This window comes from Indicator indicator, chromosome 13 (genome assembly GCF_027791375.1).
Source record: "Indicator indicator isolate 239-I01 chromosome 13, UM_Iind_1.1, whole genome shotgun sequence".
NCBI classification, from domain to species: Eukaryota; Metazoa; Chordata; class Aves; order Piciformes; family Indicatoridae; genus Indicator; species Indicator indicator.
The window spans coordinates 25,892,013-25,910,565 of record NC_072022.1 but is presented as its reverse complement, the minus strand read 5'-3'; the positions used below and the strand labels follow the sequence as shown (position 1 = coordinate 25,910,565).

At 46.4% G+C, this 18,553-nt stretch overlaps 1 protein-coding gene across 5 annotated transcripts in view; it reads right to left on the bottom strand.

Moving 5' to 3' along the window:
* Positions 1–16,751, bottom strand: part of MECOM (MDS1 and EVI1 complex locus) — a 50,782-nt gene extending 34,031 nt beyond the window's left edge. For 4 of the 5 annotated variants that reach the window (XM_054386133.1, XM_054386135.1, XM_054386134.1 and 1 more), the window contains exons 1-3: positions 14,772–14,906; positions 4,111–4,213; positions 1,451–1,667 (exon numbers count right to left, since the gene is read on the bottom strand). In XM_054386133.1, coding sequence (XP_054242108.1) covers positions 1,451–1,667; positions 4,111–4,159 — 266 coding nt within the window. In that variant the 5' untranslated portion in view covers positions 4,160–4,213; positions 14,772–14,906. Of the gene's footprint in view, positions 1–1,450; positions 1,668–4,110; positions 4,214–14,771; positions 14,907–16,732 lie in introns of those variants that run through there. The other variant, XM_054386136.1, reaches the window with a different exon arrangement.
* Positions 16,752–18,553: the final 1,802 nt, after the last annotated feature.

Here is an 18,553-nt window from a genome sequence, read left to right as displayed (position 1 = left end):
ATGGAGCCACATACTGCTCAACAGCAGCCAGTGAATAAAACCTTGTGCCTGCACAAATTCCCACTCAGCAGGGTTGACCTAGTCCGCAGGGAGCAGTGTTTGGCACATTATGTTTTAATTTCAGTGTCATTAATATTGCAGAAATGTAAGGATCAGGTCACAGGAGATGTTGATCTGAGACCCCTCACTGAGGCCAAGCCACCTCAGCTCTGTCAGGAGGAGCTAAGAAGCATCTGTGTTTGCAGAACCAGCACCTGAAGCATCCAAGAGGAGTTGCTCGAAGGGCTTAACCCTGGGCATACACAAAGCCACACTAACCTCCAAAAGACACCACAACATCCCCAGTCATGGACTAGTAAAGTTTTCAATGAAAAACATGAATCCACAAAATACTCTGAACTGACAAGTCAATATTTAAGGGGCACATGATGATTAAGCAATGCCAATGCATCCACAGCTGTCCCCAAAAGGGCAGTTAATAGTCACTTAGGTTGTGCCCACACAACATAAAAAGAAGGCACTGTGGGAGTGGGGGAACTGTGCTACAGACTCCAGCTGCAAGCAAGAGATAGTGGCCCATGTCTGCTGATGCTATAAACCAGTTTCCTAGAAATATCAAGCCTCATCACAGTGGAGGATCTAGTCTAGGATTTTGTTATCAAGATAGCTCAGCATTACTATCAGATGTTGGCTGAGGTCCACCTTCCTCTGGTCCCAAAAACACTAAGATGGGAATCTATGAGGGATGTACTGCAGAAGCTCCTTTTTACTCTATCTTTTAGCAAAAAAAACTTTGCCGAAATCTGCACCCCAAATTGGTATTTTAAGTAGTCATAAAAGCTACAGTTACAGGAAATAAGTGATCTTCAGCACACACAAGTTGCACTTTCTATTTACTTCTGTATTTCACATCCATGTGCACATGAGTCTGTCTAAACAGACATATATGTAAGAAAAAGAGGAACCCCAGTGTTTCAAGACAGTAGAGATACACATATGTAATAACATAGACATATTTACATCTAGACCTTGCCTCTAACTAGCGTGGCTTGCTTGCAAAGATAAAATTGATAACATCAGTGAACACCACTCAGAGATGTTTTAAGTTATTTCTACATTAAAATAAGCAGCCCAGACCTTAGCTGATCTGAACTACAATCACTCTCCTAATATACCAGCCCAATTCTTGCCAGCTAAAGATCTGCTTGTCAGAAGATCCAGTTCCTAATTTAAGGTCTCCACTAAAGACATCAGTACAAGGACCAAATTTCTGATTTATTGAGACTCTGCTGCTTTCCATACTCACAACACCAACCAAAAGAGAAGTCTTACTCATTTTCATCTTTGGTTTGTATAGAAGATGAATGCACCAGACTTTGCCCTGCATGATCCCACTGAAGCCCTTACAGAATGTGCCTCATCCAATCACATTTTAAGCATCCACTCCTACCTTTGTAAGTCTGGGAAGGCTTGATCACACTCTTTACACTCCTGGATTTCATGCATGTCCTGAAGGTCATTCTCATTCTCAAGCTTTTTCTGGAAGTCCTCCTCCACCATGGAGAAGGCAGAGTGAGGTGTGCTGCAGGGGAACTTCTGGTGGTCTACGAGCTCAGCCTTGGACTCAAAGAGCTGATCGCAGTCCTCGCAGCGGTACTGGCGCTCCTCTGAATGATAAAGGGGCACAGGGAGATTGCATCAGTTTTTAGTCATTTTTAATGACCATCCCATCAGGTGTTTGATGATGGTGTGGTTAGATAAATGGTTATGCAGTGAGAAAAGAGAAGAACCTCAAAGGAAACAAGGCTGCCTTAGAATGCTTTGTAATAATGATTTAATTGCACAGTGTATGACAGTGTGATACTCTCTGTTAATTGCCTAAGTGACATCCAACAGGAGTCCCTAACACTGGCTTAGGACAGAAGTCAGGTGTTTATATACTGTCCTAAATGGGGATATATAAGGTGACAGGACCACAGGATGTTAGGGGTTGGAAGGGACCTCTGAAGATGGTGCATTGAGTCCAACCTCCCTGCCAGAGCAGGACCACAGAATCTAGCACAGGTAAGGTCTAAGGTGAATTTCCAGTGGAGGTTGACAGTTTCTGTCTTTCTGAATGAAGGAAACTGACTTAGAAATGAACATCAGTGACCTAAAACAGCCTACAAGATGTTTATGGAGTTTATTTCCACTAGAACCTTTTTGCAGCACCCAAACCTGTTCAAAGTAAGTCACAGACATATGAAGTTGGGGTAATGAATATAGGGGGCCTTGTTTTAAATGCCATAAAATCAGTCACAATGTGTTTCTTATTGAAAACAAATGTAGAAGATCACCATAGAGTGTTCACTTTGGAATGAATATTGCATTCCATTAGTTGGTAATGCCTGAAAAGAGATTAGCTGAAGAAAATCCCAAGAAGCACACTTGGAAAAAAAGCATCCCATGATACTTCTGATGGATTTTCTACTGATGGTCCATGCAAGGAGCCAGACACCCTGGTTTGGTTCCAGTGTTACTTGCTCTGCACTGAGCAGTCTGGCTGAAATCTCAAACAGATGTAGTTGGTTGCTGCTTGACAGTTGAGCTGATCCAGAGAAAGCATCACAGAGTTCTGTTGTCCCCTCTCTGTGAGCAATACTTTGGCTCAGCTTGTTTCTAAATTAGCCCAGTGGGACATTTCTTTGTGTGACTGCAAAGACTTTTTTCTTGTGTAATTTTTGTAACAGCTACATGACCACAGGGACTAGGCATGGAAACCACTATGCTTGAAAAGGGAGGCATCTTTAGCAATAACTAAACAAAGTTATTACTAAGGAAAAACAAAAACAAACTAACAAAAACCCAACCAAACAAACCACAACAAACAGTGAAACAAAAACCAACCAACCAAACAAAAAAAACCCACAAAACCAAAACTGACTGAATGAATAATCCCCACCTTTTCCTTGAAAAAAGAAAAGACAATGCTGTAAATGTGTGGTTATAAGGAAGTGTAACCTCAATACCTCCTGCACTGGGAAAACCCCCATGTACCACCCCTGAATCCCTGAGAATTTGTAAATTGTCCACATTGGCAGAAGCTGCAGGTGGAGGACAAATCCAAGCAACAGCTCAGGAGTTTCAGATCCAGAATCTGAATGCTGGATGACTAATGAAGGAGCATGAGGAGGAAGAATGATTCAAATGTTTTCACAAGTGACAGCAACATTAACAACCTGGAATTTTCTCTTTTCAAGATGACAGAGTAACTGCTGTTTGGCTAAGTGACAAAAATAACCTGCAGTCAGTGTTTGTACATGTCCTGCAGGAGCAGCACAGCCTGGAGATAAGGATATGGAATCTTCTTCCCCTTTTGAAACTTGATCATTTTGTTGGTATTGCAATCTCAAAGCCCTACTACTGCCCTCAGTTACATCTGCAGAACTCTGCCTCTGCCAGGGAGGTTCAAATAAGTGAAGGTAAAACCTGAACCACATTAGCTGTTGCAGAGAGGCAATCTTGAGAAATACCAACTGTGCAAACTAGAGCTCACCTCATTGGCAGGCAGAACATGAAGCATTGAATGAAACAATCTTCAGCTGCATTCAAATGCAACACTGAATGAAGCTAGACTCCAGGCTGGACCAGTTTGGAGTGATGAAGACAACAAACAGAAAACCCCCAATGCCAGCACTGGTATCACTTTTGAGAGCAGACTTGTCCTTCAGAGGGACTAAAGGAGTCGTGGTACTAGACTGGATACTCTTTCTTTACTGAGGCATTGGAACAGGCTGCCCAAGGAGGTGGTGGAGTCACCATCCCTGGAGGTGCTAAAAAAATGTGTAGACATGGGGCTTCAGTTCATGGCTTAGTAGGCACGCTGGGGTCGAGTTGATAGTTGGACTTGGTGTTCTTAGAGGTCTTTTCCAACCTTGATCATATGATTCCATGTTACACTACTTTATTCACTCAATAGCTTTCAAACAACCATGGTTCAAGTTCTTCTCCCTGGCTGCAGTGAAGCCACTCCAGATTTCAAAAGGATTTCAAGAAGGGAGTAATCTCCCTAATTTTCTGCTTAATTTCAGTGATACTTTCTATTAGATGAGACAACAAGAAGCAGCTCACCGTGAATGTCCGGAGCCATTGTTTCATGTGAATAATCTTCACTCTTCATGAACAGTAAGAGCTCCTCTCCTGGTTCAATATCTGCTACCACTCTGTAGAATATCTGCAAAAAAAATAAAAGAGAAAGCAATGTGACAACCACAACAGGCAAAGAGGCATCAGCCACTGCTGGTGTGTATTACAGGATGGAAACCCTGTGGCTAGACCCTGCTTGGCACGTATGCTGGCTGCTGTTTGCTGGAGGGGGGTCAGCTCTGACTATGGCAGGTTTGCTCCTGCCACCCACCAAACCCACTAGTGCTTTGTGCTCTGTGAAGATAAAAAGGATGATTGCTTTCAACAGCCTCTGCTGCAAAATGAGCTGTGTGATGATTACAAAATACCACCAGCGATTTGTCTGCTCAGTTACACCAAATCCATGTACAAAGTATCTACAAACACATCCCGGAGTAATCCATAGAAGGAAGGTGTCTCCTGTTGCACTGGGAAGAGGTACTAAAGGAGACCTGAGAAGATGTTGCTGATTAAACCATAGGTGTCTAACACCCCATTTCCATCATCTACTCAGTCCAGAAAGCTGTGAGGTGAGAGGCTTATACAAATCAGTGCACCTGGTTATTCCTTAGCTTCAAACAGGAACCAAAAGAAAAATCAGTCCCAAGTGAAGAAACACTGTGAGCAGCCAAAGCTGCTGGTGGTGACCCTGGCAGGTGGCACCTGGTCCCCTTGTAGAGGTGACGTCAGGCTCCAGGAAGGAGCTGGTTGGAGAAGCAGAAGGCTGTGGGGTGGATGAAGGGACCACATTCCCTTGGGTCCATGCACCCAGAGCAACAAGCACATGTCGGCATCATGAGGCTCTGCTGAGAGGAAATTCCCAAAATCCATCTGGCTGCTCTGTCTCCACAGGAAATGTGAAGAGCACTAAAAAGCTCCACAAAGGAGCTCAAATAAATATTGGTAACTTCCTCAGGCCTTGTTAAGCAAGTACACGACAGCTATGTTTCCTACACTAAAAAATGATGCCCTTGCAGTTTCTCAGATTAATGTATTTTTAAAGGTTTTGCTCTCAAACTCTTAACTCTCAAAAGTCATCTCAGTGCTCTGGGAGAAAGGCAGAAAATCTCCTTCCCTGTTTAAAGGGAAGTGTTTGTCCCAAAGAAGGTACTGGGGCATCTAAAGATGTGAGAGCATTTTCCTTGCTCATGAACCATCATCACCCATGGGGCGGTCCAAGCAGCTGAGCACATACCGATGTCCTCCAGGAGGTGGCTGTACAGCCTAATCATTTCTTTCTTCACAAGCAGCCTCTGCCCACAGATATGGGCTAAATACCTAAAAGTACTGAAATAAGATGCATTTCCTCTGATTTGTTTTCTTTTCTTTGCCTTGCCCCAAAACCAAGACATCTCTGGAGGAGACGTGCAGGGGAGCAGTGGTGAAAGCTGTTGGGGTCAGCTCGTGCTCACCCCTCTCTAGCTGCGCTGGCAAAACACATCAGGCAGAAGGTACCCATGTCACAACCCTCTGCTTACAGCAAATGTTTCTCATGGAAGCTAAGAGAATCTTTATAGGCAGCCTGATCTGCCCAGGATGTACTTCTCTTCCATCCTGCCCTGGTCAAACCATCAGTTGTCATTTTTACCCCTTGTTGAGGGGACTGCAAACTCCACCGAGTATTTTGGAGGGTGCAGGAAGCTAAGAGAGCCATGGAAGGGTCTTGTGCATGTCTCTTCACACAGCTGGGTGAATGCCTGGTCCCACAATCCCCTCCAGAACTGATGCAACCAGTGGTGCCAAAGGACATGGGGCTGCTGCGTGCTGTGTGCCAAGGATGCGGCTGGGGCCATGCAACTCATTTGAGCAAAGGATGAAACACATTGAAGTGAAGCCAGCTCTCAAGTCCTGATGTCCATGCCACATACAGTGAGCATTTGCTTTAAGTGATGCTTGTTTTTCCATTTATTGAGATAAATGTATTGAAAACTGCGATTTTTGCTCCAGAAGTGTGGCGACCTCCATGGACGAAAGGGAAGCTGCAGGTCATCTGTGGAAGATAAACCTGGCTGCTGGTTTGACTTTGGGTGGAAATAAAATGTGTATGGCACTGCATGCTGACCAGAGAGACTTCTTCAGACCTCCCTGCTGCCACAGCACCCACCTCTCACTTGGGATGGAAGGAGGATCAAGTCCACTCCACCGCCATGTGGGACTTCCATCATCTCAGAAGGACCATACCAAAGCTGCTGCTCTTACCAGCTCTGTCCAGGACTTGCCTCGGTGCTCCCAGGTTTTGTGTCACAGCTGGGTAAGCTCAGGTCTTCTGAGGTCAGTAGTGCATCCACACCAGGGGGTGAACAAAAACCACAGTGAAGCCTTCTCCAGTATTTTTTCTGTCCCATCAAAGGTATTTTGATAGACCTTTTCACCTCTTGTCGCAAAGTGAGGACACATGGACTGTACAGAGGCATAAAGAGAGTCTTGTTCACGAAGCACTGTGCTGGAGTGTATCACTTCTCTTCAGGAAACCCCAGCAGCTGCGAGACAAATCCCTACCCAGGGTGCAAATTTCGCAGACAACCATCCTGTTTGCATTGATACTCAAAAATACCAGGGGCTGTTCAGCTACCCACCAGAAACTACCTGGCCAGTCCCTCTACCTCAGCAGGGGGACAAGATAGAGTGTCCTGAAAAATTCACCTTTTCAGTTCAGCGATGTTTTATAGATTTTGCACCCAGGCACTAACACCCTCCAAAACAAGGTCCAAGTGGCAAATTTCCAGCTCTGGCATGTTGCTATTAGTATTACTATTAAAATAAGGGGTTTGATTGTTGCTATTTTTAGTTTCTGTACCTAAACCAACCCAAAACCCAAACAAACCCACCTGCACTAACAGTTTATATATACTAGATCATATCCCAGTGAAGATCTAAAATTAAACATACTGAACTTTAAAGCAAAGTATCATGCAGGTAAAATTAATCTGATTTTAAGAGCTGTCCTTATTACTTCACGTGAAAAACTTTTCTTCTCTTCCTGTCTAAAACCTCCTGAAATTATCCTGTCTGAGGAAAAGTGGAAAGCTAACTGTTGAAATGAGCCCTGCTGCCTGAGTTTTTAGGCAGCAGCAGCCTACTGGGGCAGACAGCATGGGGGTCCTGCCAGCCTCCAGATGGGAAAGCTCATAAACTGCCCCCCAGGTCCCCTCTTGGCTGTTCTTCCTTTGTAACAACAGCAACCTCTACTTGCAAGCAGTATTGTTGTATTAGGAAACACTAATAGAGAATAAATGGATTTTTCAACGGCAAAGCTTGAAGACTTCTTGGATGCAATCCCAACTCTGCCACAATTAATGAAAGGTTTTAATTTTCTATTACCTCTTAGCCTACCCAGTGTGTTTCAATACCTGATGTTTCTCATGTTAACTTGCACTCAGGACACAGAAGTGTGCACCAGTCTGCCTCAAGAAGCACTGGAAGAGCTGCTGCACAGTAGAGGAACAAATGGGAAGGGGGGGGAAAAAAAAATCTAAAAGCAAAGTCCAGATGCACATCTCGCATGCCCTGGGATCAGCGGTGTGTGACTGCAGTTTATATAGGAAGAGCAAAATCGGATCCAGATCTGGAAACACTTTCAAAGTTCAGGGGGTCTGAGGTGGGGAGAAGCTGGGGGAGGCCTAACTCATCAGTCCTCTGTGCCTGCCTACACCACAGGTCATATATTTATGCTACCGAGCAGAAATAAAAGCTCCCAAACTGCAAAGCTGTAAAGGGCAAGGGGGGGTGGGGTAGAAAAATGGAACACACACAATTTACTTTTAAATGGATGAATAAGGCCTCATTGTTATGAATCCCAGTTTACTTTTCCTGGTCAGGCACTTGAAATTTTATTTATGCTTAATAGACTGCATTTGGCATGTGTAAAGATGACAGAAGTGTGAATTATGAACGACCTTCAACCTATTCAGGAAGTTGTAATAATTGAAATAATAGCGAAAACGCACTCCCCGTGAGCTGGGGCCGTGGCCGCGCGCTCGGCCGCTGCCGCCCACGTGCTTTGAAGTGCCCCAGCCATCCTGTCTGCCGTAGTGACACCCACACCAGCCTGAACCCCTCCTCTGTTCCCATCCAGCTCTGCCCTCCAGCCCCCAGGAAGGTTTAACCAAAGGATTGCTGGTCTGGGGGGAAAAAGCGGCACTTCAGCCAATGGACATGACTACAGGCACCCACTGCTACACAAGCCACGCTCAGCACCAAGAGCAGTCGTGTGCCATGGCATCCAACTCAACCCTGCGTTCCTGGGTATCCAAGAGCTTTGGTAAACACTGCACATGCTCCAGAACTGCCTGGGAAATGCAGGCTTTAGGGCAGACAAGAGATGCTGCTCGGACTCAGCACTGTTTGTACTCTAACCATCCAAGCAATGCACTGAACTTGCAGCTAGCACCACAGCGGAAAGCGTGAGGTGACTTTGTGATGCACCACACTGCTGCAAGCAGGAGGACCAAGGAGAGGACCCACTCTGCATGACATCTTGGGAAGGAACAAAAACCCCAAAGGTGAAAGCCTGGTAAAGTCCACCAGGGTCCACAGACCCCTGTGTCGCTGCTCCTGCACCAAAATTCAGCACCCAAAGTACTCCTGACCTCTGCCACATGCCACAAGTACATCTACTCCAAGCAAAGCAATGGCCCCATGTCCCAGCCACCTTTGGGGTGCACGAGAGGGGAGCATGCTCCATGCTGGGGTGGGAAAGCAAATGCCCAGAGAGGCAGAGTGCACACTGCCAACTGGCATTCACCTCTGTGCTGCTTTGGAGCAAGAATGGAACTTGCCTGAAAACCAAAACAAATTAAATATCCAAAAGTAATGATAAGCATTACGTTCAAGGAGCTCAACCAAAACTGAGATTTATGCCTGAAAGAAAAATGGGCAGGGTGAATGGACACATAACCTCACAACACACCATAATTAAGCATTTGCGGGGAAGGAGGTAGGGGAAAAGAAAAAAAAAACAACAAACCAACAATGAAACAAAAAAAAACAAAAAGGAAGAAGGTCCAAACAGTGAGGATTTAATTTTAGCTCCTGTGATGAACAACTTCTGCAGCTGGAGAACTGCGCGATGAAACCTGAGCTAGGTTCTTCTTGCCATACTCAGGCAAATGCTAAATTGAAAGAAGTGAAGTTTTTTCAAGGGCTACCATAGAAGACTCCTTCCCCAGTGCTCCATAAAGCGCAAAGAAAACTTTGGTAAAAATCCACAGGCGAAACTCAGCAAGTGCCTGAACACCGGCGGCTGTGGGGGCACGGGTGGGAGCCTGACGTGGAAGAGACAGCCCTCCAATTCACCCTGCCAAAATGGTGGGGGAACACCATGGTGTCTCAGCACTGGCACTGTGAACTCTTTCCGTTCTCATTTCCATAAATACCCCAAAACTGCCGACATGGATGAAGCAGAAGGGGCTGGAGCAAGGACACTCTCCTGAAATGGCACCAGAATCCAAATTTTCCCATGTTCTGAGGCAAGAGATACCTCCTGCTCCCCCAAAGCAAGGAGGGAGCTGCAGAATGTCCCTCCACATAGCGTCCTCATCGGTGTCTGGGGAGCTTCAGGACACCTCCCCAATGATACTCGTGACTTCCTCCATCGTAGGTGGCTTTTGGCCTCTTTGAAAGTCCCAGATCCAGTAAGGGGCTGTCCCATCCAGCCGAGCTGCTCCAGCCCTGCAAAACCTGTTCAGGGGTCACTGACCACCAACACTAGATGGTGACTTTTGTGTGTCCACTCATTTTCCTGAGGTGACCAAACCATGCAGTTGTCTTCTCACATCCCTCTTTCATTCATGACCCACACAAAGTGCTCAGTGAGTCTCAGCCTCGTCCCAGCTCTGTGGGTATCTCTAATCCTCTGTACTCCTTCTGGCATGTACGTGGGTATGATTTCACAGCTCTCATCACAAAGAGGTATTTTTGCTTGGGGACGACATGCCTTACAGCTTCTGTTAAACATGAATCATCAATAAAAAGCTCTTGCTTTGCAGAAATGGCAACAATTAGTGGCCATTTTGGTTCTAAACAACTTCTTTTAGGTCATGTCAGGACAGGCCAACGCTGACAGTGGTACCACCGAGAGCACATCGAGCTCCAGATAACACCAGCGGACGTAAAGGCCAGGCAGGAATTTCACCCATAGCCCCAGCTCTGACTGCAGTAAGTGGAAAATCACCACCAGTGAGCTCCTTGTTCCACCAGCCCTATGCCAACACAACCCTACTCCACTGGAGACAGATTTTCAGTGGGAGCTGGATTAAGCTCAGTAACTCATAGGAAGCATCATGGCAGAATCGGGCCCTGCATGAGCTCAGTGTGCATGTGCCCTCCTAACCAGCAACAGCCCAAAACCTTAATTTCACTTTCTGACAACAAAGCCACAAAACTATTCCTTAAACACACAAGGTGTGCAGGTGGCTGTGGTTCCAGGGCTGCTGGAGGGGGCTCTGCCCTTGGCTGCTGGCTGCGGAGCCGGGGCAGCGGCAGTAAAACCTGAAACGTGAAGCTGTGTCTGCAGATTAAAGCAAAGTTTGTAAAACGTGTAAGATGTGATCAGATCTGGGGAAACCTGCAGCAGTAGGTTCACTCGTGGAAGTTTATATTGCTGACACCAGGCATGTTGTTAAGTGTGTAATACTACTGGTTTTTCTCCTGTTGCAGTGGTCTAAACTTAAGCAGAAGGAAATAAAACAAAGCACATACAAAAAAAGAACCCCTCAAACCTATTCCAGCACACACAGCAAACCAAAACCTCAGTGCACTGATCCTGAGCCGCTTTTGAGTTTTCCATGGATAAACCAAAGAGAATCTGCAGGAGCTGCTCTGTTGAGCAGGGAAGAGACCTCCAAGCTCAGAAGAGTTTCACAGCATTATGTGGCTGCATCACAGCAAGCAAGATCAAAACAATATCCAGGAAGTTTAACTTCAACTGGTACAAACTATATGTCTTAAAATAAAATAATAAAAAAAAGGAAGAAAGAAAACAAAAAATCTACAAAAATCTGTATTTTGTAGGTTGAAGATGACTCTGATCCCAGCCTGAAAAAGTGCCTGGAACATGTGACAGCCCCTGACACGTCACTGCTGTATTTTGCAACTGCACTTTCATTAACATATATATCTTAAAATAATGCTTTTGCTGAGATGACAGTGCTGCCAGCAAGACTAACAGGGCTAATCATTCTGAAGTCATTAAAAAGCTGAACTAATAGACATTGAATGATAACAGAGGGGAGTCATCCAAGTTAGCAGAAACTGGTATTGAATCCCAACTGACTCCGAGCTGAAAAAACACATTCCAGGGCAGTAACAGTGACAAGACTCTCTGCAGCTCTGCACACACTGCAATCTTTGGGGAAAGGAAAAAGTGAGAGCGCCCTGTTTGTGGAATTTTATTATTCATATACATCTTGAATTACACATATTCAGGTTAGATTGGGTATGACAGGAGATAATAGGAAGACAGTGAAGAGAAATCCTAGATCACCCTCATCTGACATTAAAAAAAAAAAAGCCCCAAAAATGCAGCTTTTAAACCCTACTCCACCTCCAATCAACTGAAACATGAGTTGCATCCAGCGTGCATGTTTTGACTGCATCCCACCATTATCGAGCTGTTCATCTTAGCAAAGCTCATTTATACAGCCATAAGAAAGAGCTCAGGCCTTTTGTGAAGTTGATCCTAAGTGATGAAACCTAACCTCAACCGTGAGCAGGGGGTGGGGTGGTATGTCTCTGAAAACACTGATAGAGAAAACAACCAAAAAAATGTTTTTCTTTCACTCTTTTTGTTAAATACAGAAGGTACAGCTTAGCAGAGCAACTAGATTACACATCGCCCTCAGATTCAGCTAAATCCTGCCTCAAGCAGTCTGGGAATCATACCTGTCTGTCAGTCAACCTTGAATTTAGTAGTATAAACTTGTGGGCAGCATGAGGCTGGGAGTGCTGGCAGGATCTTTTACCTCTTCAGGTACAGCCCAGTGTTTGCTTGTGAATTTTACAGATGAGTTGAAGCAATTAGAGGTGAACAATTACTGCTGATCAAGTGTCTGTGCCTCGGGAGCAAGCAGCATCTCCCGCAGTGGGGATGCTCCTTGTGCGATGAGAGCTGCTGAAGTGCTTCTAATTCCAGTGGGAACTGGGGGGAACTGAGGTGCCTCCCCAACCCCTGCACCCAGCACTGTCTGCAGCTCTAGTGAGCTGGGGTCTTCTGTCTCAGCTGGGCTCCATCACCGCTGCCCTCCAGCTCTAGCTGCAAGTATATCCTTGGGCTTCACATATTATTTTCCTCTCCTTTTTTAATTTTTCCCTTCCCCCCCCAAACTCTTATTTCCTTTTTTATTCCTTTTTTTCCTATGCACTACAGAGGCTGAACGCCCCAAAGGCAACCCCACGCAGTCTATACCCAGGCACATAAGCACACTCAGTCCTGACTTGCATTTGTCACTCCTTGTACACGCACACGTTTGGCCATGTAATGTCCATTTCCCAGTTTGCCTTCCTATTATATTTTATATTACCTCTGGTGAGCTTGTGCCAGAAGAAGGCAGAAGGAGGAGCTGTTAGAAAGGCTTTTTCGCTTTAAGATTTCAAGAGCACATTTTTAGCATTAACTTTTTAGGCTCTGGTCATAAAACTCTGGAGTACGAATACAGTTTTGTGGGTAAATGTGCAGCGTTTCCAGAGGGCCAAGTGAACAACAATCCCTTGCTGACAGCGCCCAGCTCACGACAAGCTACTTGAAAGACAACCAAATCTTAATTTGCAAATCTCAGCAACAATAAGCTATAAAAATATGGAATTATGAACAGCACGATACTGTGCAAAATAAATAGCAAGGCTCCAGCGAATGAAAGAAGTTATTGGCAGCAGTACAGCCACCATTACCAAATGTCAGAAATGTAAACACTAAAAAAAAGAAAAAGGTAAAAGCACCATAACTTTCCTTCCCAAAATGTCAAAACTCTGGTGCATGGCTACAGTGAAAGGTAGATGCTGGTGTTTCAGTCTAGCATGTGTTTTCCTTTGCAGATCACCAATGCAAAGGCAGTAAGTTGCTCTGACCACTGCATGTGATTCCACTCCTAATCTTTCCTATCTATGCCAGCTCTTATTAAACTTAAAATATTTGAATTTGCTGTTTCAATTAACTTAGTTTCCTTTTCGTATCGCTGCATAAATACCCTGCATGGAGAGAATTTAATGTTTTTCAGTGCAAAGCATATTTCAACTTGGAAAATGTATTTTGCATTTTACTAATAATCTTTATGTTTTTTTTTTTTTTTTTTTAGTTAAACCAGTTGCTTTATATATCTATATTAAAAACAAAGAAATTATATCTTGGTTGTCTGGCTCATTCTGCATTAATTCTGCTCAGGGTTGGATCGTGAAAGTTCAACAGTCAAAAAAAAAATTAAGAATTCTTTGTCACACTTTCTGGGAAAAAAAAGTTCTTTAAATCAGTTTTAATCAACCATCTTGCCTGAGCAAAATACATAAAGCTGTACTGGAAATAGCAGGCTGTCTCACATTCATATCCTACACATAAGGAATTTGATTAGAAAGAATGATTTCTAATTGAAGCTTTGTGTCTGGTTGTGATTCTTCTTTCAATCCTGTCAAGGCAATTAAATCCACTAAAGATAATCTTTAACGTTCACCTGATGCAGTTAATTAAGTGGTGAAAAATGAAACGCTGATTAAATGAATCAAATGCTCTGTTGCAGGTAGCAAAGTTTAAATTGGAAACAAGAATTCACCATCAGTTGCTGCTTTGCTTCTTTAGATGTTGTACTTTAAAGAAGCACAGCTTTAACCTAACTTCACCCGTTAAAATATTTCATAACGACGTGTATTATCCGCAGACTAAAGCAAACCTTCATTTAAGAAACACCTAATAACTCATCAGCATAATTGAAAACAAAATGCTTCCCTACATCCTTCCCAGCCTACCCCAGCCTTTTTACCGGCACACTAGGATAAATAATGTTTCAGCCCAACAAAGGGTGGATTTAAGTGCAAAAAACGCAAAGAAAAAGAAAACCACTGAAGATCCTGGTTCAACATCCAAGCATTACAAGTTCCAGCAAAGTGTATGGGAAGGCATAAAAATATTCATGCACGTGTGCATTCAAATCCCAAGCCCCACACACACAACTGCAGCGGCAGCACTGTCAGTTTTGTGTCTTCCCCTCCGCTCCTTCCATTAATTTCATATTACAGCTTCCGATCAACTCAACGGTTTAACGCAGCAATCCAAGTGCACTGCAACAGGAGCCAGAAAACACTGCTAGGTCAAAACCAGTAAATACTGGCTTTGTATTCCTAAGAAAGCAGTCCCAGTTTTTATTAGGTATAAGATTAAAATAAAAATACAAATTATTCTTTGTGCATTGAACGACAACGTAGAGAAATAGAAAAGTCTCATTATCTACAACCCATAATCAAAATGGTTCTATTCTGCGTTTCACATCTGTGCTTTATCTTTTGCCACAAACAGCAAACAGGCCTAAAGCAGTTGTGAACTGCTGATGGGTTTTTTTTCCACCCCAATGACACCTTAAAGTTCCTAAAAAAAAAAATAAGCCCAGAAAGTGAAGGCCACGTACCTGATCACTTATTTGACATGCAACAAGGTTGTGCTGATTGTAGCATCCAGCAAACTTGATATATTTGAGCCAGTTTCCTACATCTGGTTGACTGGCATCTATGCAGAACTTCACATTGCAAAACTCATCCAAGATCTACAAGGAAGAACAGGAAAGAGTCAATCTCTCTGTTGCTGTCTGGGTATGCTAATCAAAAGATAAATCACAGGTTTCCAGATAAACACAGAGATGATACTAATTATAATAATAATAATATAGAAAGGTGTATTCAAAAACACACTTCTCTTGGGAGTTGGTTTTGGGTTTTTTTTTAGGAATGGTCACAATAGAGACATAGTAATAAAAGGGCAATAAATATACTGAAAATGTCTTGACAAATATTTACATGTAATTGAGATGCTCTCCAATTACTGTTAAGAAACTGTCAATTTAAGAGAAGCTTTATTTTCTATGCATTCATCAGTAACTATGTCTAAAATTACTATTTAAAATAAACATGATGCTGCCAGGGAACAGAACAAATATTGAATTGCTGGCTTCATTTGACGTTTCTGTTTTGTTTCACCATTTACGTTGTTTGCAGCACCCACTTAGTTTGTATTTGCTGCTCTGAACCAAACTTTATCTGGTAGGCAGAGTTATTCAGCTCGTTTTAATATCACACTTCCCCAACAGCCCTTCTGTGCAACACTTAAATCACTCCCCTTAATTGAAGCAAATAATAGAACTCCCAATGCCAAACTAAAGAAAATAAATGGAAAACAATATAAACACTCATGCAAAACAGGCCAACATTCAATACATACCAATAAATAGCCCCAATTATGTAGACAACAAACAAATATAATGAGATTGGTCGTGGACAAGCTAAAGAGGATGTTCTATTCTAGTATTATGACAAATTGCTAATCATTACATATGACTGAACAGCATTATTCATTCACAAGCTTTATCACTGGCCTGTCCTAAACTTTCCACAGCACCCCAGTGTCCTTACTGCAACATTTCTAAGTTCTGCGCCTTGGCACCGGCAGCAGAACACCCGATTATAGTATAATAATAGAAAAAAACCCGGAACAAAACAACAAAACAACAAAACAAACACTACAACCAAAACAAACTTAAAACACACGCCCCAACCGAAAAGCAAAGGGAGAGGGAGGCTGTTTCCGCGAAGGGAAGCGTTTGCACCCCCATCCCGCCGTGGAGCTCTGCTGGCCGGTGCCTGCTGGCCAGGGAGCGCTGCGCTGAGCACGGCGGCTGAAGGAAACCCCACGGAAGTTTCCTACCAAGGGCTCACCGAGCAGCCCGAGCCGCGCACCGGCATTCATCACATAAGCCCCCGCGGAAAGCTGCATTCGCCGCCAGGGCGGCCGCAACGGAGGTCAGCGCAGGTACCGCGGGTGGTGGCCGGGTCACTGCCCCCGGCCGCGCAGTTCCCCCCCGGCCCTGCTGCCAGGATCAGGCCCATCCGGGGAGGCGGGGGGAGCGGTGATTGCGTGCTCGGGACTGCACTGAGCATTGCCTCGGGACAGGAGGGATCATCTTCTCTTCCCGAGCTGCCTTCCCAACACATATACAAAAAAAAAAAAAAAAACAAACCCACAACCCAAAAAAAAACCCCAACAAAGACGAGAACCCTAACCTCAACCTCCCCTCCTCCCCCCCCCCCCCGTCACCCCAAATCCCGGCGGGGCCCAGCAAACGAGGCGCGTTCCATCCCCCGCGGACGCGCACGCTGCGCCCGCACCCCTGGTGAGTTTCTGGAGGGGGTATTTAATTTTCCCCTTCAGAGCAAACTCCGAGAAAGGAGGCAGGGGTGGCTAACCCCCCCTCTCCCCCTCCACTCCCCCGGGGCGGCGGAGGAGGGTCTGCCTAGGGGCCCGGCGGCGCGGCGGGCACCGACGAGGCAGCACGGCCCCGTCCCGCGGGGCCACGGGCGCGCTCGCCGCTGCTCTTACCTTGTATCGCCGGGAGCCTGCGGGGGCAGGGAGAGGAGGAGGGGGAAAAGAGGGAAAAATATCCTTCAGGCAGCTGGAAGCAACATCTCGGCGTCAAACGCGGGCCAGGGCCGAGGCCGCGGCCGTCGGGGTCCGGTGGTGCGGAGGGCGCTGAGCGGGCGCGATGCGCTCCAACATTTGTTGGGGGCCCGGGTTACCGAGCGGGAATGGGGGTGCTGCTGGCCCCAGAGGGATCAAGGGCGGCGGGGCTCGGCGGGTTTCTGCCGGCTCGCCATCACCTTCTCCTTTCGGCCCCTCCTGGTCTTATCGGATGGCTTGGGAGGTGGGGGTTTGTGTGCAAAGAAAAAAGTTACCGGGAGAAGGGAAAGAAAAAAAAAATAAAAACAACCGCCAAAACACACGACCCTCTGTAAGGGGTAAAAAAAGAATTAATAAAAAAATAGGAAAACAACAAAACCCACCAAAACCCCACCGCACACCGCTCAACAAAACAAACTTCTTTCACTTCTCCGCCGGGGATGGGAGAAAAGTGTGCGTGGGCGGGCGGCTCTCCCCCTCCCCACCCCCGCAGCCTGCCCGCGGCGCTTCTTCCCCGCCGCACCCCCGGGCAGCGCCCGGCCCGGCCCTGCCCTGCCCGCCCCCCCTCCCCGCCCACCCCGTCGGGTCCTGCCAGTCCCGCCGCTTCCCTTTCGGGCACTGTCTCTTTAAAGCGGGGCAGCCCCGGCCGCGCTGCCGGCCGTCCCCGTCTCCCCCTCACTCCTTCCCAGCTCCCCCCCCGTCCCATCCCGGGCGGTGGCGGCGGCGCTCCCGGCGCGCTTAAAGCGACAGCGGCCCCGCGGCCGGGGGTCAGCGCCGGGTCGCGGAGGAGCGGCCCCGCCGCGGGGGCTCACCGGCAGCTGCCCCCCCCCATCCACCCAGCCCAGCCCGACCCGGGGCTGCCGCGGCTGTGCGCCGTGCCTCGCTCAGGTCTTCGCTGCTCACTCTCTTGTTCATACACCGACCGTCCATGCCGCCGCCGCCGCGCCGCTCGCCCCCCGCTCCCGGGAGCACCGTCGCGGCAGCCCCGCAGCGGGACTTGAGCGGCGCCGTGACTGCCCCGACGGTTCCTCCCGGCACTCCGGCAGCCAGCGTGCCCAACTCGTTATCCCAGCTATTCTCGTCATCGCCGTCACTACAATTATTAATAGTATTTTTTAATGAAATGCAACTTATTTTATAATTTTTTCCCGGCTTATTTCGTGACGACCCCGTTTGGTGCCGCGGAACACACTTCCCCGTTTAGCTAGCGCTTCCAAAATTATTTTTTAAATTATTATTATTATTTATGTTTGTCTTTTATTTCTTTGGTAACGAATCCCATGAATGAAGCCGGCGGGAGGCTGGGTCTGCCCGCCGGCCCGGCCCGCTCCCGCCCGCGGGACAGCCCGAGACCCTGGGGCTCTCCCAGCTTCACCGAATAGCCCCGACGACCCCACCGCGACTCGCAGCCGCAAAACCAGCCCGCAAAGCTTGGCACCGGGCACCGACCCGGCTAAATCCGGCAGGATCCGTGTATTTTGGGGAAGAGAGCAGGAAAAAGGAAAAAGTAAAGAGGGATGAACTATGTATTTATTGCACGATCAGAAGTGCCACCCACTTTTTTCTTTTACTTTTTTTTTTTTTTTCCCCAAGTGCAGATACATTTCTCAGACGAAAAGTCGATTTTTGTTTCGCGGGGGGGAGGGTCGGGGGGGAGCGGGGAGGGGGTCGGGGAAGGAGGGCAGGGGGAGGGCGAGAAGCCGGGTGACAAGAGATGATGATTAATTCGTCTCAGCGGCCGGT